At 46.1% G+C, this 26566-nt stretch overlaps 1 protein-coding gene across 5 annotated transcripts in view; it reads left to right on the top strand.

The window, feature by feature from the left end:
* The first annotated feature begins 57 nt into the window (after window positions 1-57).
* Fnip2 (folliculin interacting protein 2) overlaps window positions 58-26566 on the top strand; it is an 86006-nt gene continuing 59497 nt past the window's right edge. For 3 of the 5 annotated variants that reach the window (XM_050158730.1, XM_050158729.1, XM_050158728.1), the window contains exon 1: window positions 59-359. In XM_050158730.1, the coding sequence (XP_050014687.1) occupies window positions 76-359 (284 nt within the window). In that variant the 5' untranslated portion in view covers window positions 59-75. Of the gene's footprint in view, window positions 360-26566 lie in introns of all 5 variants that reach the window. The other 2 variants (XM_050158731.1, XM_050158733.1) reach the window with 1 other exon arrangement.

The following is a 26566-nucleotide window of genomic DNA, read 5'->3' as shown; positions in this document are numbered from 1 at the left end:
CTCCCTCGTGCTGCCCTCTCCGCGCTCCTCCTCCTGCGGGAGCGAGCTGTCAGCCGGGCGGGCCGGCTCCGTCATATGACCTGCGGGCGGCCGCGGCGCTGCACCTTCCGTCGGCTGCAGCGGTCCCGCGCTCGCTCGCACTCCTCCTCCGGGCGGCCGCGCCCCCGTCCGTCGCCATGGTCCCGCCGCGGCCGCCTTGGGCTGCGCGCTGAGCCGCCCGGGTCCCCGAGCGTGGCCGCCCGGGCCGCCGCGTGCACGCAGGCCATGGCCCCGACCCTGCTCCAGAAGCTCTTCAACAAAAGGGGCGGCGGCGCGGCGTCCGCCCAGGCCCGGCCGCCCAAGGAGGAGCCTGCCTTCAGGTGAGTGCGTCGAGCCGGCGGGAGGCCTGCGAGGGGAGCTGACCCCCACCCCGTCCCTTCTCCCCAGCTCCTCCTGGGCGGGACCCCTGTCCCCTCTGTCACCTCTCTCCAGGTGGGGCCCCGGCACCATCCTCCCCCCTCTCTCCCTGGGACCCTCCAGGTGGACCTCCAGGGCTCCCAGTCCCTTCTCTCCAGGTCTTTCAGGGTCCGAGAGCCACGAGTCGTCCCGTCCCCTCTCTGCTGTTCCCCGGACGTGGGACCCCAGCGCCGTCCTCTTTCCCTGCTTTCTAGGTCTCTGCCCAGGTGGGAGACCCACGCCATCCACTGCCCTCTTCCCCCAGGCTCTGCACGATATCTCCCTAGATGCTCCCGCGTCTGAGCACCTCCAGGGCCCCTGTGTACCTTCCAGGGTCTCTGGAGGGAAAGTCACTTGCATCTCCCCCGTTCCGGAGCCTGGAAGCTGTCATTTTTGCGGGCAGCTCCAACCTACTGAGTATGTGACAGTATTTTGAAGTTGTAAAGGGTGGAGTCACGAAAGAAGCAGCTTCTTTCCTGCAGCGTGTGGCAAGCTCGCCAGCGGAGGAATAAAAGTGTGTAATTTCCTCATCAGTTACAAGGCTGGTGCCGCATGAGGAGTGGAAAAGGGAGGGAAGTGCCTTCATGGACCGTCTCAGGGTCTAATTTGACAAAGCTGCGGCAGATATTTAATAGTTAGTCTTCGGAACACATACTTTTGAATTAGCATGTATTAGGAAGCTCGCTCAAGATCCACAGCTCTAAGTGGCAGGTCTTGCATTTTGATCTTAGCAATTGGCTTGGAGTCTAGTCTTTAAAATCCCTATACTATTATGCTTTTGAGTAATACGTTTCCAAAGAGGTTTCCTGGACCCTGTACTGTCTCTGCATTCTTATGTTGAGAAAGGCATTTATTTGCCTGTTAACTTTTCAACATTTAAAAAGAATTGAACACCTCATGCCGATTCTGGCATTCTGGTGGTGCTTTCTGTCCAGACTGCAAAAGCAGTTTATTGTTAAAGAAGTCTAGAGTCAGTACAGTAAACCTTTTAAAAGTTAGTAAAACTTTGAAATTATTATTACTATTATTTTATTTTAATATTTGAGACAAGGGCTCACTCTGGTAGTCCAGGCTGGCCTCATACCCTTGGCCATCCTTCCTGCCTTTGCTTCCCAAGTGCTGGGATCACAAACATTAGGCATTTGACATGAAGTTTGTTTAAATTTCATCTATATTGTTTAAAAAAATTTTTATACAGACCCTCACTACAGTTACACAAGATTTTCTTTGGTTTTGTATTTTGATGCCAAGTCTTAAGTTAGCCCAGGCTGACCTCGATCTCCTCATCCCCACCTCCCACCCCCTTCCTGCCTCTCAAATGTATTTATCACAATAAATGTGTGCTGCCATGCCTGGCCCCTACTGTGTGAGAACAAAACGTTAACTAGACCAGGACTTGTGTGTGTGTGTGTGTGTATGTGTGTGTGTGGTGTTTGGAAGGTGAACTGTGCCCGTCCCTGGTATCATCGTCGGAGCCACTACCTTTAGGCAGACCAAAGCTGATGATCTCTGTGCTTCTTGCTTATCTGCCTGCTTGCGAAGCCGGATCACTCCTCACAATGGTAGGGTTACTTTGGACTCAGGATGTGTAAGGCTTTTTTTTCTTCTCCAAGGTCTGGAGAGAGAAAGGCTTGTGTGGTCCAGGTATCTTCACTTGGCAGCCCTTACCAAGGACTTTAAAGCCACTTGAATGCTGATGGAGATGCCCTGGTATTGTTTCTTGAACTTCCGGCCTGTTTGTCCACAACTACTCCCTCCATGGATAAGGTTAAATCTGGTGTATTTTGAACCACAACAACAACATATTGCGGCTATATTTAGGGCTTGGCCATATTAGGAAAATTGATTCCCGCTTTGTGAGCACATTACTAGGACTGTGTTCTAACTTCTCACTGGTGTGCAAGGAAGAATAAAATTATGCCATGTAATCTTTAAAAAAATTTTTTTGCATCATATAGTCATTAGTGTGTATGTGTGTGCGTGTTCGTGAATGCCCTCAAGTGCCATAGCATGCTTGAGGAGATGGAGGGACAACTGTCAACTCGCTCCCCGTCTACCATGCGGGTCCTGGGGCCGAAGCTCAGGCGATGGGCCAGGCGACAAGTACCCTTGGCTGCTGCGGAGCTACCTCCACAGGCCCCGTGTAGGGTTTCTTTTCTGTTGTTCACCTCTTTGAGGCCGATGTTTTTTGAAGGATTTCGAGATTGCTTCTCCTGCCCCCTCTTTTTGAGACGGGGTCTTAAATAAGCCAGGCTGGCCTAGAAGTCAAAAGCTCGACCCTAAGGTGATCAAATACTGGGGTCACAGACTCGCGACCGTGCTGGGCGCTTGTGTGACCGCGCTTCTTACCTGGGCTTTCCGGTCCTCCCATTGTCATCCTGCAGTTTTCTTGTTGTGCGTCAGAGGTGGTTTGTTGTGCATCAGAGGTGGTTTGTTGTGCGTCAGAGGTGATTTGTTGTCTACTGTGAGTGGCTTGCACCGCAGGCTGTGTCCGGATCACCATCTGTCAATCATCACCTTTAGAGCGTCATCGCAGTCAAGATTCTTTCTTACACACTTCTTTTACGATCCGGAGAAAACGCCCATTTTTTTATGGCCTTGGTGGAAACAGAAAGGAATCAGGAGAGGCTGCATTTACAGTCTTTCCCAAAGCAGTCAGGAACAGGATGCAATTGTAATATTTCAGAAACTCAGGCCTTGCTTAAAATTATATTGTGTTTGACATTATAGAAGGTTTTGTTTATTGGTCTTCCAAATACTTTTCACTTTTAATTCATTGTTAAGTATCTATTTGAATAACCCTCCAGCCAAGGCCAAAAATGAATACAATTTAGAAATAGGATTTCCAGACTTAAAGTCAACATGCTTATATAGGGCTTTTAAAATATTTACTTGTGTGTGTCTGTCTGAGCGTATGTATATGCATCAGGTTCATGCCGAAGATTTCAGAGGTGTTAGGTCCCCTGGAGCTGGAGTTGCAGCTGATTGTGAACCATCAGGTGGATGCTAACCAAACTTGAGTCTTCTGCAAGAGCAGTGAGTGCTCTTAACCACTGCGCCATCTCTCTAGTCCCCACATAGGTCTTTAGATTTTTCGAGACAGGGTTTCTCTGTGTAACAGCTCTGGCTGTCTTGGAACTCACTCCGTAGACCAGACTGGCCTTGAACTCACAGAGATCTACCTGCCTCTGCCTCCCAAGTGCTTGGATTGATAGGTATGGGCCACCACCACCGGTCTCTACTAGGTATAGCCAGTGTCTTCTGTATCTGGCTCATATTTGAAACATTATTATCTTTTTACCCCTCTTGTACTGATGACCAAACCCAGGGTCTCATGCATACTAGTTAAAAGATTGTCTTAATATTTTTTTTTCATTTGCTTTGAAACAAAGTCATGCAGCCAAGCCTGGCTTTGAACTCTTGATCCTTCTGTCTTTACTTTCCAAATGCTGAGATTACTAGTTCGTACCACTATGGATGGATCTTGTTTTATTCTTATTTATTTATGTATTCATTGTTCAGCCTCGAACTGAATCGAAAGCCTTGCATGTGCTAGGAGTCTTCAGGTTTTGATTCTTTTGGATTTTTGAGGCAGGGTCTCATGTAGCCCAGGCTGGCCTGGAACTTCTTGAAGGTGTTTCAGTTGTAGGCATGTGCTGTCATGCTTGGTCCTTGGTTTGCTTTGGGTTCTGTGTTTTTTTTTTTTTTTTTTTTTTTTTATGACAGGGTTTCTCTGTGTAGCCCTGGCTTTCTCTTGCTCTGTAGACCAGGCTGTCCTGGAACTCACAGAGATCCGCCTGCCTCTGCCTCCGAGTGCTGGGATTAAAGGCGCGCATGGGCCACCGAATGCCTGCCTCTTGTTTTGTGTGTTTTTTTTTTTTAAATGTGTCTGGTAAATTATTGGACCAGTTTCCACTTAAGAGGTGGTGAAAAGAGAAACTGTTAAATGTTTTCTTTTATTCTTGTTTGAAGTGAACGTCTTGTAGGATACGGGGAATAAATGAAAACATTTGCAGCTGCTTGGTAGTTAACCCAGTAAATGCCACCAAGAGGGAGGTCTATGGCCCTTAGCTGTGTAAATGACATCAAGCGGATGCTCACGTCTTTCCTCCAGTCGGTCCTGAACACCTAAGGCCAAATGGCCTAGTTAGTGGTAGTCCCCACTTGTTCTGTTAGAACAATTCAAACAATCTGTTACAGGGCTAGGATAAATATAATTAAATCCACTTATTACCAAAGAGCAGCTAATGCCAGTTTGCAGCGTGGCCTTCCACGTGTACAAAGCCTGCTAGGATATCCGTGGTTCTGTGCCCTAGAGTTCAGGGTGTAAAGAACAATACAGTATATACTAAGATGGATAAATAGATCAATCTAAATCTGAGCGCGAATACAGTTCTATACTTAGTTCAAAATTAAGAGCTTGGTCACTGTTATTACGCTAGGCATGATTTGGTCAAGACTGCTTTCCTTCACATTGCACGGTGTGGTTATTTCTAATGGGATTGTTCTAGGTTGGAGTAGAGAATATTCTTGGAAAAGTCATGGTTTTCGTTCCCGTGGTGTGTGTGTGTGTGTGAGGAGAGAGAGACTGATGTGTATGTATGTGTTCTGCATGCATTTGTGTGGGCACGAGTGTGCCACAGTGTTCCTGTGGTCAGATGACAGGTCCTGGCTTTCCGCCTTGCTTGAGACAAGGTCTGTTTTTCTTGTTGGTCTGCTGCGTTGTCCACAGTTGACCTGAAAGCTTCCAGGGACAGACCTTTGTGCCATGTGGATAACTTTTATATGGGTTCTGGATTCAAAGTCTTCTTATGCTTCCATGGCAAACACTTCACCTACCGAAGCATTCCCCAAGCCCAGTCATTCACATTTTAATGCCCACAAAATCAGAGTCTGTAGAGATGTCCTTGGCTGCCAACTTTTATCTTCTGGCTTATTCTTGATGTGCTCCCTTGTTTGGACATATCACATAATATGAGAGGTTATCAGAGATTTTAGCAGAGGTGAATAAGGAAACTATGCTATCTAATGCCCTTAGAAGATCTAAGTACAGTGGCACATGCCTGTAATCCTAGCTTTTGGAAGGCTGCGGCAGCAGGATCAGGAATTGAAGGCTAACCTCAGCTTTGTAGGGAGTCCGAGGCTAACCTGGGCTACATGAGACCTTGTCACAACACAACAAAATAAACAAAAATAGATGTTGGAAGAAAAAAATAGGGAAGCCATTTAGTCTTGCCTCCTGTAACATGCTGACGTGAAGCTGAACAGTTAAGTCTGTAGATTTCTCTGCTTGCCCAGTGTGAAGTCATCTGTGAAATGGGTTAGAAAGCTTTCAGAAAGAATAAAATGCAACTCAGAATGATTTGAAGTCGTAGCAACTCATCTTAGTTAGTGAAGTTTACTATTGATCTTCTGAAGCTTTGCTAAACATTGAGCTATTCTCAGAGTCTGCTTTCTTCCTGTGCAGACTTGAGGCAGTTGAGGGAGATGCTTTTGTCGCTTGTTCCTTTCTTTTTATTGTTGTTATTCTGTCCCTGCGTTATTGATGCTTAGCCTTGATGCAGTCAGCAGTAAGACACAGACCCTCTGATTTCAGAGACGCATTAAAGACAAATAGGCAGGATTTCAGACCTGGACACTACACAATCAGGCGACTGCACATCCAGGAATACGTTTAGTAACACAGTACTTTTTTTCCGAGTTATTTGAAAGTTTTTTTCCCCATCCAAAGCATCTATTCAGTGGAACGGATGAAATCCATACTTTTGTAGAATTTAGCCTAAAACTAAATAGTTCCACTTTGTAGCTCTGTATTTGATAGATTTGTCAGAGACAGTGGATTCCGAAGCTCCAGCTATCCGTGGGAAGACACTACTGTTGTTCAGTACAGAGGTCTGATGTGTTAACATATTTAAATGGCTTGAAACATTGTCATGGGCAGGTATTATGTAAAACAATGGGTTTCATTCTGACATTTTCATACATGTATATAATATGCTTGGCTCAAAACCATGGGTTTCTTTATGGCTTCTCCATAAATGTATGTAATGTGTTTTCTTATGCTTAGTTCCCTATTGGTTGCCCTTCTTGTTTTCCCTTCTTTCCTCATAGTTTTTATTATCAAGGATGAAATTTTAGTGGAGCTGGAGAGACAGCCTAATTGGTAGAGTACTTACCTAGCGTGCAGGAAACTGCGGGTTCAACCCCAGCCCCACAGAACCTGGGTGTGGTGATGCACACCTATCTTCCAGCGCTAGCGGGGTGGAGGCAGGGGGAGCTGAATGTCATGCTTAGCATGTTAGAGGCGAGTCTGGGGTGCACTAGACCCTACTTAAAAGTTAACTCTTTCCTCTTTGTTAAGATAGCTGAAATTTCCTGTTGTTAAAGTGCCCTGCTTGCTGTGAATGTTAGTGTATTTTAAACCTGAGTCAGTACAAGTCTTAGGAGGCCAGATGTGCTGCTCCTCCTGTGTCCGTAAGCCCGGGAACCCCTTTCTCCAGACCTGGACCGTAGTTAGTTCTTCTGCTGAGTGCAGGTTCCCAGCTTCACTAGAGACGTCTTTAAAAGGGTGATGGCGTCTTTTATGGTTTTTGTTTGTTCGTTTGTGTTTGTCTTTTGAGACAAGATCTATGCAGCCCAGCCTTGTACCTGTTCTCTTCCTGCCTAAGCCTCCCCAGTACAGGCTTTATAGGTATGAGCATTACCCTGGGTGAGGTTAGATATTTATAAAGCAAAACCAGGTAATTATATTTTTGTTAATGTTTTTGGGTGAGTCAGGGTGTCGTGTAACCCAGCTCGACTGGAAACCAATGTGCGAACCAGCCTGGCTTCACGCCTGTGCTGTGCCTTGTGTGGCTGCTGTCAGGCAGTCCAGATACGTGAGTCTGCTGTGTTACAGGTTACTGTTTGCCGAAGTTTGGAGGACTGAGATTTGGACCTGGGCATGTGCAAAAGTTATAGCTAGAAGGAAAACATTGATTTGTTTTGTTTTTTTATTGTCGTTAGTTCAGAACGTGTTTCTCATGGTTTGCGTCTAAAGGTCGCCTTAAAGAAGCTACTTTGTTTCTTGGCAAAGGAAGCTGTTTTTTTTTTTTTTTTTTTTTTTTTTTTTTTTTTTTTTTTTTTTTTTTTTTTTTTTTTTTTTTTTTTTTTTAAGATCCCTCTTGCCCCTTTGCCTTGGCTGTCAGCCTGACCTGCTAGTGGGTGAGCAGGAGGTGGGAATGGCAATGTCTGTTACTTCTTCAGCCACTTCTTCTTGTGTGTTGTGAAAAGGGACACATGACTTTACAGCGATTACACAGGGCCTTTGCCTAACGTCGGTCTCTGGCCTTGGGCTGTGAGGGCATGTTCTTGGCTGTAAAAATAGTTGGTGAGTTTCTGTTTCCCAAACATTCTTTATCTCAGGTTTGTAAAAAAAAAATGATTATTATATAAAAATTGAAAAACAGGATGGGCATTTCCAGCTCACTGGGCAAGTAATAGTGATTTCTGCCCGCCCCGCCCCGTCTGTCGGTGGAACACCCATGACTCACCAGGACCACACAGGCACTTTTGTAACCCTGCTGGAAGGGGAGGGTGGGATGGGGATGGAGGGAGATGGGCTGGCATCCCCTTTGTTCAGGCACATTCTGTCCAGCTGCCATGGTATGGACCTCTGCAGAGCCCAGTGCCTCTCCTGCATCTCACTGCAGAGGTTCTCAAACAGAGCTCTCTGGGCCAAGAGGACGCAGTGCACCCAGTGGGAATGTAGCGCTGTGCGCCCGTGTTGTGTAGTGAAGGGCTCTCCTGTTACATAAGATTTCAGTGTTAAGAGCCAGGTAGGTGGTTCAGATGGTTCAGGGGTCAGGGTGCTGGTCCTGAGGCTCCAGGACCCATGTCCAGTCTCTGAGATCCGGGTGAGAAGAGAACCGATTCAGAGGTTGTTCATTGAACCCCACGTGTGTGCATGGCTTGTGTGTCTATATACATGCACATACAAATAAATAAAATACAGAATTAAAAAAATATTACAGTATTATCATCAGTCTGAGTTCCTTACATTTTCCTCTAAGCTGTATTTCTTTTCATTATGATTATATTTAGTTTTTTTTTAAAGTTATTTGTGCCTGTGATCTTTTCTTTTTTTAAAGGTTGGATGTGGCTGGGCATGAGCCCAGGGCTTGCTTTCTTTGCACTGAACTACATCCCTAGCTTTTCAATTAAAAAGAATTTCTTAAAGTTGCCCAAACTGGTTTAAACTCTCTCTTCTCTCTAGCCCAGGTTGGAAGCTTTTCTTTCAGAATCTCTCTCTCTCTCTCTCTCTCTCTCTCTCTCTCTCTCTCTCTCTCTCTCTCTCTCTCTCTCTCTCTCTCTCTCTCTCTCTCTGTGGTCTTCTTTCCTTTTGCCCTGTGGACCCTGAGAAGGAAACCCCCCTCCCCCAGCCCTCTTACTGGCCCTCTGCCTTGAACTCTTGATTAATCTTCCTGTTTCAGCCTCCCAGCTGCTGGCTGGGATTATGGGTTTGTGCTATCACACTGTAGCCATGATTGGCTTAATTTGTAAGTTTAGCTTTGAGTTTGTACCTGGCATGTGGCTGTAGATTTGCTTTGAAAAATTATTCATACTGAAAAATGATTTCACATTGCTTTGAAAAATGAATTTTTATCAGTGTATCTAATTTTTTTTTAAAAAAACTATCTTATTCTGATTCTGTTTTCACTTATATGTATCAGTATTTTGCCTGCATTTATATATGTATTCTATGTGCGTGTCTGACGCTCACAGAGACCAGACATGGGTGTCCAGTTTTTAGGACGTGGAGTTACAGACTATTGCTAGCCATCATATGGTTTAGTTGAACTGATCCTGTGTCCCCAGCAAGAACAGCAAGTGCTCTTAGTCACTGAGCTCTCTCTCCAGCCCTGAATCTTAAAAAATAATAAATAAGAGCATGTCTTATTTAGATATAGATCTTTAAATTAATGGTCATTGCTATTCTTTTAAATCTACTGATACCTAACAGAAAATGAAACCCAGTTACTAGGTATCAAAGTGGCTATGGGCATTGGAACTAGAGAAATGCATTCTCCCAGGGCCCATGGGGAGTCTGAGCACCTGCTGAGCGCTTCCTCTGATTTCCAGTAACCTTAGTTGTCTGTTGTTATGGCAACTGTTACATTTTTCACAAGTTGGAGACAGGTTAGATGCCACCCTGCACATTCCTCAAGAGATGAGTTGGGGTTGGTTTAGGATGTGTGAGGAAAAAGCTACAAAAATCACTAGTCCAGTAACTGCGGTGTTTAACACTTTTGATGCCAGCAATCTCTCCCGTGTGCCCAGAAAGCTGGGTATTCTCTTTCCTACTGTACTGTCAACCCTTTGGGGCTGTAGGGCAAAAGCGTGTTTATTATCATTTAGTTCTTCATTAGCTGTGTTTTTGTTATTTTATATGATTGAGAAGTAGTAACAAGGTTCTCTTTTAAATTTGATGTAACATCGTTCTAATTTAAGCTTCCTTTGGAGGAACCAAGAAAATCGACTTGTGTTAGGGCTGCCTCAAGAGACTTCTGCACCCTAGCCCTGTTACTCTGTTGAACACTAGCACAGCGTAAGGAAGTCAGCAGACAAGCGCTTGGTCAGGGAGTTAGCAAGTGCACTGGCCGGTTCTGAAAATGGATGCTCCTCAAAACCTCGGTTGCTTTCCAGAGCTGGACTCTGTTTCTTGTTTTAGTGCAAGAGGTGGAACCTACGGACTCAGGAGTACTAGGTAGACATTCTGCCACTGATGTGGGAGTCCCCTCTGTGTGCTGTGATTACATTAATGAATAAAGAAACTGCTTTGGATGTATAGCAAGGCAGAACTTACGTAAGCAGGGAAAGCTAGGCTGAATGCTGGGAGAAAGAAGGGTGGAGTCAGGAGACACCATTTTTTCATTTATACTTTGTTTTCCTGGCTACCAAAATTATAGGGTAAGTGTTCAAAAGGATGGATCGATAACCCCTACCCCAACGAAAACTCAAAACCTTGTTTGAGTAATATTTCAGATCTAGTCAGAAATGACTCACTGAAAATGTATTTACTTTCAATAGTATGTATGAAACACAGGTATTCCTCTGTGTCGGTAACAACAACAACAACAAAAACGTCCCGTATCCACTCTAAAATCATTTGGATTATCTTGTGGTAAGACAAATCAGGCCTCTCACTTAAGATACAGCTCACCTAGTTACGAAGTCAGTACTGGATGCCAGAGCTTGCAAGCAAGCATTTTATTTGCTTGATGCATGTAATACGGGCCTTAGGGAAAAAAGATAGAGCCATGGATACTTTCCATGTAGGATTTTCCAGTTGAAAAATTAATTGGATGGGTTAACAGGAAGAGTATGTTTCAGGCTAGCATGTCATTAGTGGTGGCCCCCAGTGGCTGTGGAAATGAACCATGAGTAAGCAGTTTCCCTGAGCCCATCAGGGAATGGCTGTCTGCTTTAGGATGGCACGCTGAGTAAGGTAGTTGCTGGGCAGACAGAGGTGGCAGGAGCTGTTAGCACCAGCCTGCAGAAATGGACTCCTGGTAGCCAGTTTGTTCTATGTGGGCAGGATTTTGTAGAGTGCGCTGAATTCGACCTTCTCGTATGCTAAGCTAGCATGCTGTGGCCTTTCCTGAGAAGCTGTGAGGAAATACCTGTTCACTTCAGATAAGGCGCCAAAGAAATGACTCCATCCAAGTCCAGCTTGGTCCGTCTGAGTTTGTTGAGGTGACTTTCAGAAGCGTGGGTGTCTCAAGGGCAGCTGCATCACCAGAAGGGCCCTCTTAGTATCTGTGAGGAATTCTGAAAGCTGTGTCGCCAGCTCACAGGCTGCTGCTCTTCAGGAGTCTTCACCCCAGTAGTTGCTTACTGCATGTATGACCTTCCTTTGTCAGGGGGCATGTGAGTCTGCTAAGATCTCTGGACTTCCAGAGCCTGGTACAGTCAGAGGGATTCCTGAGTGGTCAGCTTCCCGGTGTCCAGGAGGAAATGTTGGAGCTCACAGGAAGGAGCTGCAGAACATGATTAACGCTGACTATCTGGAGGGTTCTTGCCAAATCACATCAAGGTTATCACTTATCAGAATTGTTGAGTCGCACGCGCCAGACCGTAGTGAGTAGTTTCGTTGTGGGTGAGGCGCTGTCATGATGTAGCTTTCTGGTTTAATTTGGGTTAAACCCAGGGCCTCACACATGTCCACATGTGTTTTACCACCTAGCCATGCCCTAGCTCCTGATCATATTAGAGACCTTTATGTGCAAGGTACTGAGCCTCCAGCTCACCATTTTCTTTCCTTTGTTTCTTTTTAGATTTCGTTCTTTTTATTTCATGTGTATTCATGTTTGCCTGAGAGCATATCTGCTTATAGTGCCCCGGAAGGGCAGAAGAGGGCACTGGCTCCTCTGGAACTAGAGAACTAGACCGTCAGGGTTTTGAGCATGAGTAGCCCGGGAGAATGGTATAGCATTATGAGTAGAAAAGGGAACTTATAAGGAGAAATGGGTTCTTAAAGGGAGTTGTGCATACATTTGGTGTCACATGAGATGTATTGAGGTGACGATTGAACACTTCCGAGTAAAAACGTGTGACCTTAGATTTATCAAGACTAGAGTCCCAGGTGGTTGTAAGCTGTCAGATGGGTGCTGGGAATCCAACTCTGGAAGAGTGTTCGTAACCACTAAGCCCCCTCTCCAGCCCCCTCGCTGTTTGCCTTCAAAGGTTTACCCCAGAGATATCATTAGTGAGAAGGGTATAGCTATCTGTGAAGATAAAACCTTGTTTTCCGCCCATTTAAAAAAAATATCTGGGGCAGGACACAAGGCTATATGCGTTTGAGAGGCTGAGCAGAAGGAATGAGAGTTCAAGGTTAGCCTAGGCCACATACTGAGGTCTAGCACAGCCTACCTACAGTGAATCCCTTTAATAAACAAAGCAGTCTCGGATGTGGGGGCCTTGGTTATGGTCTAAACCTTTGGGAAATAGATTTGCGCACACACCCATCTTCCACCTATCCTCAGGTAAGAGAGGCCATTCGCTGTTTTTGGCTCTGAGTGGTTTAGGATCTCATGGGTGGGAGTCTTCTGATCCCATGGGGTTTGAAAGGTTGGTCCAGTTTAGGGCTGAAATTGTATCAGAGTTTAGTACTAATTATAGGATACTGTGCTCCCGTTGCTGTCTCTTGGGGACAGATAGATGGATGTACAGGTGCCTTTTCAGGGAAAACGGGACAGGATGTGGAAATGAGGAAGAGTGAATTATAAACACGAGAAACAGTAAAACTAAGTAATGATACCTAAAGTAGTGTCAGGGTTTTGAGCCGGAGTAGCCCAGGAGAATGGTTAGCATTATGAGTCGAAAAGGGAACTTATAAGGAGAAATGGGTTTTTAAAGGGAGTTGTGCATACATTTGGTGTCACATGAGATGTATTGAGGTGACGTTCATTTCCGAGTAAAAATGTGTGACGTTAGATTTATCAGAATAGATGTTAGCCAGCATTGATCAGAGTACCAGCCATCTGTAACTATCCGAACCCTTTCTTTTTTCTACCCTTCCCACTTAATTGCTTTGTTAAAATCATTCCTTCAAACTCGGGCCACCTGCTACCTCTGGTTGTCTTTGCCGATTGCTTCAGAGGGCGTGCTGGTCCCTCCCAACTTCTGAATATTATTATTTTTATGTGGCAGTTGTTATACCCTAAGCCTGTTTTCTTTCAAACATATGTCTGTACTTTGATTTTGAGACCTGTGCAAGGGTGTGGGGAAGACGGCAGAAAAAAGTGGGAGAGGGGGGGGGGCTGTGAGTGAGAAGTAAGGCAGGGAAAAGGGAGGGGGAGTGTCCCAAGTGCAGTCTGTATGGACATTGTGGAAAACTGTTACTTTGTAAGCTAATTTTAAAAGTAAAAATACCTTTAGAAGTTGTAAAATCAAACATAGTACAACTGCTTTAGAGAGCCAGTGCGTGGATGTTGGGAGCTCTGAGCCCCCAGATCCTGAATTCCTTGTAAACAACTTGTTTTCCCCTGATCTGAATGCCTGCAGCTGCTCTGAGCACGAGACCCTCAGGGAGTTCCTGATGGCAGGAGAGTGGTTTCTGGTGGATTTGGCTGGGGCATGGCTATCCCTGTATAAGCTGCCCCTGGACACAATAAAGGGGGCATTCTTGGGGCATTCTGACTTGACTTCAAGGATGATCCATGTCCCTGTCTTTCTCTGTCTGAGAGTGTTTGTGTGTCTCAATTTCCAGCCCCTTGCCTGGTTCACAAACTGTATGGCGGTGCATGGAGCAGGTGCCGCACACTGCACATGGAAGTGTTGTTTGTATTTCTTCTCTTTCAAACTGTTGTTCAGTGTTGCATTTATTGACTTTTGGGAAGTTAAGTTTTGTAATTCTGTATATATTTAGTTATCCCCCCCCCCATCTAAAATATAGCTGATAGATTTTCTTCCATTCTATAGGCTGTCTTGTCTGTCCATTCCATTGGTAGTTAGTTTCTTTTGCTCTGCGGAAGCCTTTTAATTTTGTGGAGTCCTGTTGGTTCATTTGGGGGATTATTTCCTGTGCTATTGAGGCCCTGTTCACACATTTCTAGCCTGAACTTATATCTTCAAATGTTTTCCCTTAGCACTTCCAAATTTCTGGTTTCTAGGTGGTCCTTTGGTTCCATGGTTAAGAGCATTGGATGCTCGCCCAGAGGACCCGAGCTCGATTCCCTGCGCCTATGTAGTGGCTCCAAACTCTTTTTAACTCAAGACTTCTGAGGTCCAGTGCCTCTTCTGGTCTCTGCAGGCACTGCATGCATGTGATACACAGGTATGCCTGCAAATAAACACAAAGAAGTTTTAAAAATTAAATAATCTAGCATTGATTTATTGCTCAAGCTTAACAAGAACAAGATGGTTATAGAAGTAGCTGGCTCCTGGACAAGGCAATATCTGGTACATACATCTTCTGATCTCTGTATTGTGCCTCTGCTAGTTTATTGTTCCCCTCCCCCAGCTCCCATTCTGTACTCATTGAAGATTGTTACTTTTGTGACAGGGTCTTTAGCCCAGGCTAGCCTTGAACTATATAGCTAAGAATGGTGTTCGACTCCTGATCCTCCTGCTTCCCGTCACAGATGCTAGATTATAGACCATTCACTGTCATCACACCTGTGCCATTACTCTGTATTTTTGTGTCGTTTTTGTTAGCATTTACTTCTTTCTGGCATTGACAGAGCAATTGGGAGACTCTTAGAGTCAAAGCTGGCCTCCCCCGCCCCAGCTGTCTTCTGTTCTTCCCTGGCTCCCTTATTCTATTGTAGCGGACTCGTCTCTGCTCTTGACACAGTGTTGACTTTCTTCTTTGTGAAGGTTCTTTGCTTGGGACTTGTCCTGTCCCTCCCTACTTTGTTTCTATTTCTGCAGTGTTGTAGGTAGCTTGGGTTGGTCTTGAAATCATAATCCTCCAGTCTCAGTCTTCACCTACGATGATGGTTAGGGGTCAGGATCTAGCCCAGAACTTGGAAATCTTACTGATTGGCTAGACTGGCAAACTAGCAGGCTGTGGGGGATCCACTATTCCCTGCTCCCCACAGGTCTAAGGTTACAGATGCATACCATTGTGCCAGGCTTCTATGTGGGTGCTGGGTATCCAGATTCAGATGATCATGCTTGAGCAACAGGCGTGTTATCAACTGAGCCCCCCCTTTCTCCACCTTCTCTCTCTCTCTCTCTCTCTCTCTCTCTCTCTCTCTCTCTCTCTCTCTCTCACACACACACACACACACACCCTTCCTCTCTGTCTCTCTCTCACACACCAAAAAAAACCCCGTAGTTTTTTTTGTTTTGTTTTTCTTTTTCTTTTTTTTTTTAATATTTATTTATTATGTATACAATATTCTTTCTGTGTGTATGCCTGAAGGCCAGAAGAGGGCACCAGACCTCATTACAGATGGTTGTGAGCCACCATGTGGTTGCTGGGAATTGAACTCAGGACCTTTGGAAGAGCAGGCAATGCTCTTAACCACTGAGCCATCTCTCCAGCCCTGTTTTGTTTTTCTTTAAAGAGACCACCACATTAGCTACTTTTGTACCACTGTGGCCAATTTCACTTTAGAAAGATTTATTTTGAAGGGTGCAGTCCGTGGTCATTTGCCTGCAGGTGCTTGGGTAAGCCAGGCAACGGGAGCATGGGGGAGGAGCTTCTCCGCGGATGGCAGGAAGCAAAGAGAGCATCTGCAGCATTCCTTAGGCATACGCGGTTCCGCAGGCCACAGGCAGCACTCAGGAGAAGCTAAACTAATACCATTGTAGTCTGGCTCTAATCTGATGATCACCTTGGCTCCAGCCTTCTGCTCTCTGGACCACACTCTCAGGATTTCCTGGCATTCACTTTTTGTTAGTAATCAGGTGAAGGGAGGCCATAGTGTAGTGGCCTGAGGCCTCTTCACCGTAGATAGTCATCTTTGGTCAGGAGCGGAAACAATGTAACGGGAAGTTCTGCCCCAGGTGGATGAATGGCTTTTGACTGGAGGTGGGAGAGCCTGGAGAGCAGCTTAATCCTGGCTAGGGGAGGTGTTCACTATGAAGGGTGCCTTCCCTTGGGGGTGGGAGACCTGGCAGTGTGATAAGAGTTCTTATGTTCTGCTATTCAGTCTGAAGCCGGTCCGTTCTTAGAGGAATGAAAGCAACCCTCAAATGCTGAAGAGTTGATCAGGTTTTCCAGCTACAGCAGTTTGACTGCAAAGTTTGGTTGTACACCTGGGAAGAGGGAACTCACTCAACGATTTCGTCCATCAGATTGGCCTGTGGGCATGTCTGTGGGGCTTTTCCTTGGGTGCTGGTTGAGGTAGGTGGGCCCACAGCCCGTTGTGGGTAGTGCCTCTCCTAGGCAAGTGAGTCTGGGCAAGGCTGGGCTGTATAAAAACGGTGGCTGAACGAGCCACGGAGAGAGCAGGTGGGAAAGCAGCAATTCCTCTTTGCTGTCTGCTTCATCCTGCCTGGGCATCCCTCGAGGATGGATTGTAACATGTAAGTCCAGTACCCCTTTCTTCCCTCAAGCTGTCTTTGTTCAGTGTTTGATTGCAGCAGCCGAAAAGAGCAGCGAAAAGTAAAAGGTGACTGTCACTAACTGGACCTGACAGTTTCCCTACCCCCACCCCTAAGTTCACATTCCCCGAAAGCAGTGTGCGCGCGTGGGTGAGAACAGCCCTTCCCGAGGAGCATTCTGCAGCAGTCTGCGCCTCTGAGGTGTTCGGATTCTATTCAGTTTTGACACTGTGGGATTGGCTATCCATGCGGAAGTAACGCACAGGATGAGAGGGCTGAGCCACAAGACTCCTCCCTGCAGGTGCCAGTCCCAGTCCCAAGTGGCTTCACCTATGGTTCTGACACACCCACACCGGCTGTCAACCAGGCTTCCCACAATCCTCTCTGCAGGGTTGATTAATGGGCTTGAGTCATTCACAAAACTTAAGGAGACAGGTGGAAGCTATCGTGTCCTTTTGGAACATGCCATCCTCTGAGAAACACCACGTGTCCATCTTTCTGGAAGCTCTTTCAGTCCTTCTCCGGTGTCCTTGTGGGTTTTGCTGCAGGAATATGACGGAAGCATGGGTCCAGTGTGGAAGTGTGATGGAAAAGACATGACGTAATGCTCACAGACTGGACCCCCCTCTGAGGCCTGTCCAGATTCTGTAGGCTTCCTTTTCCTGAGTGTGGGCAACTGAAAGGAGGGTTTTATCTCCTAGCAGACAAGGCAGGTTAGAAAAAGGCAGGGTAAGAGGTCTTCTGTGCCTTTGGCCTGTTGCTCTGGTTTTTACGGACTGCTAATTGGGACTGCTAATTCATAGTCTGGGGCTGGAAGTCTGAACAAGATGCCCTGCAGGAGCTCGGTTTGAGGAAGTTTGTTCCCCTTTCTTCTTTCAGGAATGTGATAGGAACTGACTGCACACCAAGAGGAAGACCCGGGAGGCCCGATAGTGGCCAGCAAGGGATGGCTTATAAGCCATTTAGGCCTCTTTGTCCAACAGAGTCCTTCATTTTCAATTCCTCTTTTAGTTTGCACTTTGGTTTTGAGCCTGGGTGTCCTTGAACTCACTGTGCAGCCAGGACTGGCCTTGAGCTCTTCATTGCTCCGGGGTCTCTGGTGCTGAGGTGGTAGTCACGCCCACCAGGGCCAGGTCTCTACGCACGATTTTCTTTTTTCTTTTTTTTTTTTTTTTTTTTTTGATTTTTTCGAGACAGGGTTTCTCCGTAGTTTTTGGTTCCTGTCCTGGAACTAGCTCTTGTAGACCAGGCTGGCCTCAAACTCACAGAGATCTGCCTGCCTCTGCCTCCCGAGTGCTGGGATTAAAGGCGTGCGCCACCACCGCCCGGCTGCGTACGATTTTCTATGACTGATTCATGACTAGAATAATGTGTCACCGGTTTTCTGAAAGCCTAGCCTAAGGGAAGGGAGGTGTGTGGGCTGGAGAGGAAGGTAGAGAACAGGCCAGCAGTAAATGAGGCCAGGTGGTGTTTTTGTTTTGTTTTTAATAAGAATTGGTGCTTTCTCCTGAGTACCAACAATGTGGCTTCTGGTTCTCATTGTATTCTTATTTTATTTTCAGTGTTCACAAACATTCCAGATTTTAGATGTTTCTTTTACATTGAGGATGTTTTTCATTCTTTATCTTTTTGTTCTCATTTAAATTTTATTTTGTGTGGAATGTGTGTATATGTCAAAGGTTAACTTGTGGAAAGTGGTTCTCTACTTCTTCCCTGTGGTTCCTCAAGGTTCCAGGCTTGCTCTTCTTTCCAGCTGAACAGCCTTGCTGGTCTGAGTGTTCTCTCTCTCTCTCTCTCTCTCTCTCTCTCTCTCTCTCTCTCTCTCTCTCTCTCAATGGCTTGTACATTGGTGGCATATTTTGGATGCAGAGATCTTGCTACTTACAATCAAGCACTGTGAAATACTGGAACTTTTCTCTCTGTTGTTGTTCCATAAGCTTCCAGGTTGTGACGCCTCCTTGCTCAGACTGCCTGTGTGGGTTATCAGCAGTTCATGCCCCCACATGCTCTACAGTGTGTCAGAGACAAGAGAAAGGTCTGAAAATAGGTGAAAGGTGGTAGTATTGGGGGCACTAATGGAGATGAGGGACAGTGAGACCCACAGATAAGGATTTTTCCAGCCTTCCTCTTTGTCTAGAGACTCTCTTCCTAAAGGAAGCAGAGCTAAATTTGGGTATAGCTCTTGCGGACAAATATTTATGAATTTATGAAATGCCCTGTGTATTCCAGAAGCTGTGCTAAAGTCCAAGAGGCTGTCATTTGAGACTTGGTGTGCTCCCAGGGGGTACAGCTAGCTAGTGAACAGGAAGTTCACACTCCGATCTATCAAGTACCAACAATGTAATACTTGTCTGTCCCCCTGTTCGCTACAGTGTATTTGTAACCCTCAAAGCGGTATTCCACAGTGTAGCTGCAGAGAGAGCCCCCTCCCCCTGCAGAGAGTGACATTGATGTGTACTTTCTAGGTTTGTCATCTTCTGGCTCAATTTTCAGTTCCCTCGTCATAGGGTTTTGGTTTTCATGGCATTTGACTCTGGTGAACATACGACTTACGGTCCAGCAGATAGAGGTAGCGATTCTTCTCAGTTCTGTTTGTGTAGGATGGCGAGACAGGCCGCTTCTCCAAGCTGTCACTTGTAACTCCGGACCCTACATCTCAGCCATTAAAACCTGTGCTACTCACTGGGGACTGGGCTTCCTTTTTTCCTCGCTGATCTCAGTGACGGAGGCTGAAGGTGGGAAACAGGCGAATCACTTGCCATCCTTGCGATTTCTGATTTGTGCTGCGCAGCTCAGCATAACGACCACACACGACTGTCAGGACTTAACCCCTGTCTAGTTGAACGAAGGTGGCTGCTGAGCCATCCAGGTGTGGTGACATGCTGTAATCCCTGGGCTCCAGAGAGTCACGTGGGACGATGGTTGAACTCAACCTGGGCTAAAAACTAACCAATTTCGGGTGCAGTCCATGTTGTCGGGAATTTCCTTACCTAGCTCAGGAATTCAGAGAGAACAGGCTAACACTCTGCTGTGTGGTGAGGCCTGAAGGGGAGACCCACTCTTCAGAACATCAGCCAGGGCATTAGTGCTGACAGGAAGTGGACACTGCTTTCATACATTCCTCACGGCAATCGTGCACTGTTCAAAAGGTCTTGCCCAAATTATGCCTCCAGGGCAGTGTGCGACTAAGATGGCTCTAAGGTCCACCCATGGGGAAGACCTGAAGCCCGGTTGTAGCAAGGCAGTTCCGAACTCTAAGAAGCAAATCCTTCCGAGTTCTGTCTTCCTTCAGTGGATGCCGGAGCAGTTTTTTCAGAACAGTGCATTGTGGGAAATTCTTAGGGAGCCGATGACCGGTTTGTTGCTGAGTGAGCATACAAGGTCTGGCTTGGAAAGTTACACAGGAGGTGTTTTACAAAGAGGGTTTGGTGTGATTTGGGGTGCTGTGATTAGGGGGATAGGCGGTCTAAAGGGGACATCGTGAGTGGAAGAGACAATTAACTTGCAGCTAATTATTTCGTGGTTAGAATTTTCTAGCTCGTTTGATTTGCTCTCCCGTTTACTGTTCTCTGTGGACTTTGCAGAGCCTATCTTAGATTGTGTAATTTCTTGGAGATTCCAGAGACCCGGCTGCATTTCGAGAGGTTGGGATTGAAGTGAGGGGGTGGCTGGTTATCGTAAAATCCTTTGCCAGATGTTGAGGCCAGTTGTTTTCTCTTGGCTTTGTGACTCGCACGCTGTCATCATAGAAAACAGTTAGTGTTCCTGGCCTCGTGCACACAGACGGACAGAACTTCTCAGCTGCTCGTGTCACACACTCCCGCAGCCCTGGGAAATGCGGTGAGTTGAGGCAGCAGCTGTGGAGACTTAGAATGACTGCGTGCTTTTCCCAGGTCACACGGGCAGTGAGTAACTGGGCCAGAACTAGGTGTAGTTTGCCTGCCAGCCTACATTCTGTTCCTGGTGTGACTGGCAGGGCCCCAGCTGATGGTGACCCCCTTGCTTGCTCCGATGTCTCCTGCGTTCCTGGTACTCGGGCTTACCATGAGGCACTTACTCATGTGTCTGCTGACTCACGGCTCAGCATCCTTTTCCTCGCTTTCTCTTCTCATAAATTGACTTCTGCATATTCTTAGGCTTTTGTTTTTTTTTGGCTATTAGAACTTAATGTTGAGTCTTTCTTAATTAGTGATCTATTTGTTACGTGGGAAGTTTTAAATTTTAGTTCTGTTATGATATAAATCATGGTAGTTACCCATCAATCTAAACTGAAAAGAAGACAGAAGAGAACCATGTTTTAACAGGTATTTAGTTTTGAGATAAGGTATTATGTAGCCAGCCTGGACTACATAGTGAGTCCTTTAATCAACACTTAATGTATATTAGTAGGCATTGTGGCATGCACCTGGGAGGTGGAAGGCAGGAGGCTCAGGAAATTGGGGCATCTTTGGCTATATAGCAAGTTCTGGGATATATGAGACTTTATCTCAAAAAGCCAAAACACACTCGGAATCTGGCTGTAGAACTCTGGCCGAACACCAGCAAGGCCCTGAGGGCCATCCCTTGCCCCAAAGTTTTAAATATAAGAGGGGTCTTTTCTACAAAAGGTCTGTTTTCTAGGGGGTCCCGGGAACCAGTCTGATGTGGGACAGGTGTGTGTGGCACAAGGCCTAGGAGGGAGCGCAGGGGGTTGTGAAAAATAAGGCTCACCACGGAGGGTCTCGCTGATGGGCCAGCGTGACTGGCACACTCAGCTGTGGGCAAAGCGAGTGAATCGATGTTTCTCAGTCCCCTAATGACCCTGGCCACCTAGAGAGCTCTGCGGCGCACGCTTGGTAAGGAGCATCCAAGAGACAGCGAAGAGGGTTCCGTAGCATTCCCTGCTAGGTGTGTTTCCAGACATGCTCTCCCCAAGGGGTAAGATTCTGATAAGAATAATCGTAGCACTGACCATGATGCCACATACCTGGACTCTGAACACTTGGGAGGTGGAGGCATAAGGACCAGAAATCGAGTCATCCTTGGCTAAAGGACATTGGAGGCCAACCTGGACTATATTTCTGCAGCTGCTCTCCAGAATGCCGTGTTCTTGCAACCGTGTGCCCTGCTCACGTGGTTTTCAGGGAACGAGAGACCTGGGAATGATTCCGGACAGAATGGCCTCAACCCAGCAATAGCTTAGCTTCCAGCTTTCTAAACAGGACTGCCTGGACTATCGATGCCTTTGCCGAGGTCCAAGTGCTGGCGGCGGCCTGCAGTCGTCAGAGTTAAACTTTAAAAGTTCTGTGATCTTTGTTGCTAATGTTTTCTCATGGTCTGTAGTCTTTATCTATGTACCTTATGTGTATGACTGCTTTGTTCAAATGTATGTCTGTGCACCACTTGTGTGCCTGGGCAGAAAGAGGGCACCGAATCCCGACACTGGTTGTGAGCCGCCATGTGGGTAGGGCCTCTGCAAGAACAAGTGGAGTTTTTGTTTGTGTTGTTTTTTGTTTTGTTTTCTTTGGTTTGTTTTTTCGAGACAGGTTTTCTCTGTAGCTTTGGGGCTTGTCCCGGAACTTGCTCTTTAGACCAGCCTAGCCTCGAACTCACATATATCCACCTGCCTTCTGCCTTTCTAGTGCTGGGATTAAAGGTATGCGCCACCACCACCGGCAAGAACAGGACTTTTTAACCAGAAAGCTCTCTCTTTAGCCTAACTGTATATAAACTCAAAATAAGTGTATGGCTGTTAATTTTACCCAAACAGAGGAATAGGTTGCAAAATCATATATAAGGAAGAGAGTCTGTAGCTTGAAGTCTCTGATGCTGGACCTTAAAGGGAAAAAAAAAAAAAAAAAAAAAAAAAGAAAAGAAAACAGAACCCCTTGAAAGTCTATCTTAATGCTTGCAGAGAGGGCTGGTTATTTTTCCCAGACAGTACCTCTTGGGTACAGTGACACTGCGCTCTTGGGACAGCCTCTTCACAGCCCTCACTTGGTGCCTCTTTTGTAATAAAGCATGAGAATGAGCAGAGCTTTAAGGCAGCTCTTCCCCGGGCTGCTCCTTCATGTGTTAGGCCGGGAACCTGCAGCCTTCTCCTGGCTTCTCTGCTGCCAGCAGGCAGGTACTTCCTCAGAGAACCTTGAATAGCTGGCTGTCTTTTTAAAGTTATGTGAGAGTTTAACAATTTCCCAGGACAGGGAGATGGCTCAGAGGGTAAAGGTCCTTGTCACTAAGCCCGTGGACCTGAGTGTGATCCCTGGAGCCCACATGGCGGAAGGAAGAGAAAGTTGTCCTTTGACCTTCACACACATTACTCCCCACACCTGCAGGCGCACACGATTGGTAATTATAATTCAACAGTTTTCCCCCCTGCGTGTGTTGCATTGCTGCTTAGCATTAAAGCCTCCAAATGAAAGGAATTCTGGAGTTTTGTTTTTAGCTGCGTCGCTACACCGTTGGCTGACTTAAATAAATATTAATGGCAGCAGTTATCATGGGGAAAAAAACAGTGTGGACACAACTGTGCCATTGACAGGGCAAGTGCTGTTTAAATGTTTGCTTATGGTTTGTCTGCTTAGCTGTCTATGCGATTGCATTGGCTCTGGTTCATCCCCGTGCAGTAAGACCTATAAAAGCAAGAAATCAAGGGATCATTAATGGGAATTTTTTTTTTTTTTTTTTTTTTTTTTTTTGTTTTTTCGAGACAGGGTTTCTCTGTGGTTTTGGAGCCTGTCCTGGAACTAGCTCCTGTAGACCAGGCTGGTCTCGAACTCACAGAGATCCGCCTGCCTCTGCCTCCCGAGCGCTGGGATTAAAGGCGTGCGCCACCACCGCCCGGCTGGGAAAAAATTTTTTTAAAGTCGTTTTGTCTATTTGTAAATAATAACCACATATTATTGGAGATATAGAGAATAAGTAAAGAAGAGGAAAAGTAGCACCAGTCTGGCTCATCTAAGATGTTCTGATATTTACTTCTTGTTTGGAGAATACATGCAGTATCAAAGTGTGCACGCCACTTTGAGTCTTGCTCTTCATACTCAGTGTTTTAAAGAAGAGAGTTTCTATGAAGGCACGCTCGTCCTTTAGTTGTTGAGTGCCTTTGATGGCTGCTCTTTGGAGTGTGGAGACGGGGCGGCGGCGGGGGGGGGGGGCGTAGAAAGTAACCTAGATCCTAGGGAGGAACAACACAGCACCCTTTCTGTGTGCTCTTTAAGACTGGGTCTTCGTAGGTAGCTGTGTAGCCCAGGCTGTCCTGGAGTTCACTGTGTAGTACCCCAAACTGATCTGAACTCATTACGTAGCTCAGTCTGGACTAGAACTCAGTCTTCTTCCTTAGCTCTCAGAATGCTAGAGTCCCAGGCACATACATCAAGCGCAGCTTTAGGAACCATAGATCATTGCATTTTTTTTTTCCCATGTAACTTAGAAAATCATGACAGGGAATGACCCCAGGCTTGATAGTGCTGTGCACGAGTTTATTATAGGTGTGCTTAGAACTAGGGAAAACATCGTGAGTATACCTGTCTGAAGTGGAAGCTGTAAAGCCGGTTGGCTTCTAGTGTACATTTAAGCTAACTTGGTTTGCAGTGGGGTGGAGGGAGAGACCAGTGGAGCCTGCACCCCAGCCACCCCCTGAATGCCAGGCTGGCCATGTCCAGCAGCAGCCCTGCTGGCATTCTGTGGTCTGCTTGGCTCCTGCACAGGGAATGTTTACATGGGAGCAGGGCAGGGTTCATGGCCAGGTGTCTGGCAAGAGACTTAGTCACCCACAGAGCATATGACTTGCCCTCAGTGCTAAATTAGAATCCAAGCAGCCTAAGTGACCAAGGGTTCAAGATGGTAGGAAAAGAATTTGACTCAGTGTGGTGATATCTGGTGTGTACAGATGGCCACATCCGGGTGGATACCTCTTGACAGAACGGCGTCAGGGTGCACATGATTGACCCAGTGCTCGCCCAAAAGGAAGGGGGCCAGCATTTGAAGCCATGGCCCTGCCACTGATGCGCTGTAAGCTTTGGGTCAGTCCCTCTCCCTTCCTCCCTCCCTTTCTCTCTCCCTCCTTCATTCAGTTCCTCCTTCCTCCACCTCTACTTGTGCAGTGTAAAAATGAGATACAAAATGCAACCTTCCTGTCCTTCATTCTCCTAACTCTGCAGGTGACAGGGAGACCCCCTTCCCTCTGCTGTCCTGTCTTGGAGCGGAGGTGGTCCTGCAGCAGTGTGCTGAGTGGTTTCGAGAGGAGTCTGCATAACAGGAAGCCGTGTTGTGGCAGAGTGCTGGGCAAGCACATTAAGTACATTTGCTATCTGGGTAGTAGCAATATTCCTTGCTGTTCATTGATACAAACTTGCTGTTCTGTAGTAGTTTCAGCGCCTAGGATTTGTGAATGGAAACCGCACAACAGCTGCTTAAACAGTTGAGAGCCCGGGACTGACTGTGTTCAGGGGTAGAGCACAGATGTAGCATTTGTGAGGTCCTGGTTTCAGCCCCACTACCAGACACTTGAACCAGTAGTCCATTCCTCTCCAGCTTCATCGCACCTGGCTCTTAACATCTCCAGATGTTTGCTGGGCTGTGGCCGAGCCAGCGGTGTCAGCAGAGTCTCTAGACACGGAACTGAGCGGCCGATGGCCTGGGGGGTCTGTTCAGTGACTGAAGATCATTTCCTCAAGTGGAGCCTTAGGTGACTTTGTTTTCCATAATGTGTGGACACACTTTGTGGGAGAAAGTATAGAAGTCCACTGTGACTAGGACTACAAATCACGTTGGAGATAATTATGTGTGTTTCTAGTATTTCAGAATAGGCTTCCCAGCACTGTCGTGCCTGCCTAGGTGGGATTTTAAAAACAGCATAGGGCCCAGAAGATGTAAGTGTACCTTCTCTTCTCTCTGTCTACCCTGGTAGCGCTCTCGTGTCTCAGAAACATGGTGGTGGTGATACAGCTGTTTTTCCTTTACTGCAGGAACTCAAACTCCTATTTAAATGTAAGGGGTAGAAAAGAGACTTCCAATTTAAGTACAATAATGTGGTTTTGTGTTTTATTTATTTTATATTCTTATTAGATTTTGAACTACAGAATTAAAGATGAAAGGAAATGTCACTTTCACATTTTTGCAAGTTTTGGTGTTGTGTTCTTTCTCGTAATACATGATGTGAATCGTGTTGTCTGGCTTGACAGGACCCTGAAGTCTCTGCCGGAACTTGGCTGCAGTAGGGGGAGGGTGTACATTATATTATAGCATTGAAGCCCCCATCTCCCGGGCTGGACATCAGACTGTTTCTCTGCAGGTTCACTGTGTGAGAGCTTTAATGCAAATATGGAGTGCTTACTAAGCCAATCAGAAGCATCTAGTGGGCATCCACCAGATGTAAAATCTCTCTGTGATTCAAAGAATAACAAGACCTAGTTTTTCTATGCTAAGAGTTTATAGTCTATTTAGCATCCTGAAACGCAGGTATTCTAGGAAAATAAGCATGCATTAGTCATTAAAAGTGTGCTTAACATTTTTGTAGAAGAACTCAGAACAAAGGCCTGGTTCATCAGGAAGACTCCTGAGGGGAGGGTGCAGTTTCTTCTTAAGGAAGTGATTCTCAGGTGTGTGGTTAGTTTCTCTTTAAGGGAATCCCATCCAAATGCAGCAGATCTTATTTCATCCGCCTGTCACTTGGGAGCACTTTTTTTTTTTTAAATCGTTTTATTTTATTTATTTATTTATTTATTTATTTATTTTCAAGACAGGGTTTCTCAGTAGCTTTGGAGCCTATCCTGGAATTAGCTCTTGTAGACCAGGCTGGCCTTGAACTCACAGAGATCCGCTTGCCTCTGCCTCCTTGAGTGCTGAGATTAAAGGCATGCACCACTAGGCTAGAATATCTTATTTTTCATCTGTTGTTTTACATTATTATATATACTCCTTGGGTAAGGGGTAAAATATAAGTATTTTATTATCTCGAATTACTTTGAGAATACTACTTTTGTGGCTAAACTTCTAAGTTATGGGTCTAATAGATGTTGAGAGATATTTCATGGCTGTGGCAGCACTGGGGGTTTATAGCTCTGGTGGAATCGTTGCTTAGCATGTATAAAGCCTCTGCGTTCTAGCTTAATAC

The sequence above is a fragment of the Alexandromys fortis genome, unplaced genomic scaffold (assembly GCF_014885135.2).
Source record: "Alexandromys fortis isolate MF-2015 unplaced genomic scaffold, M_Fortis_MF-2015_v1.1 scaffold_102, whole genome shotgun sequence".
In the NCBI taxonomy this organism is placed as follows: Eukaryota; Metazoa; Chordata; class Mammalia; order Rodentia; family Cricetidae; genus Alexandromys; species Alexandromys fortis.
This window is presented reverse-complemented; position numbering and strand designations above follow the sequence as displayed.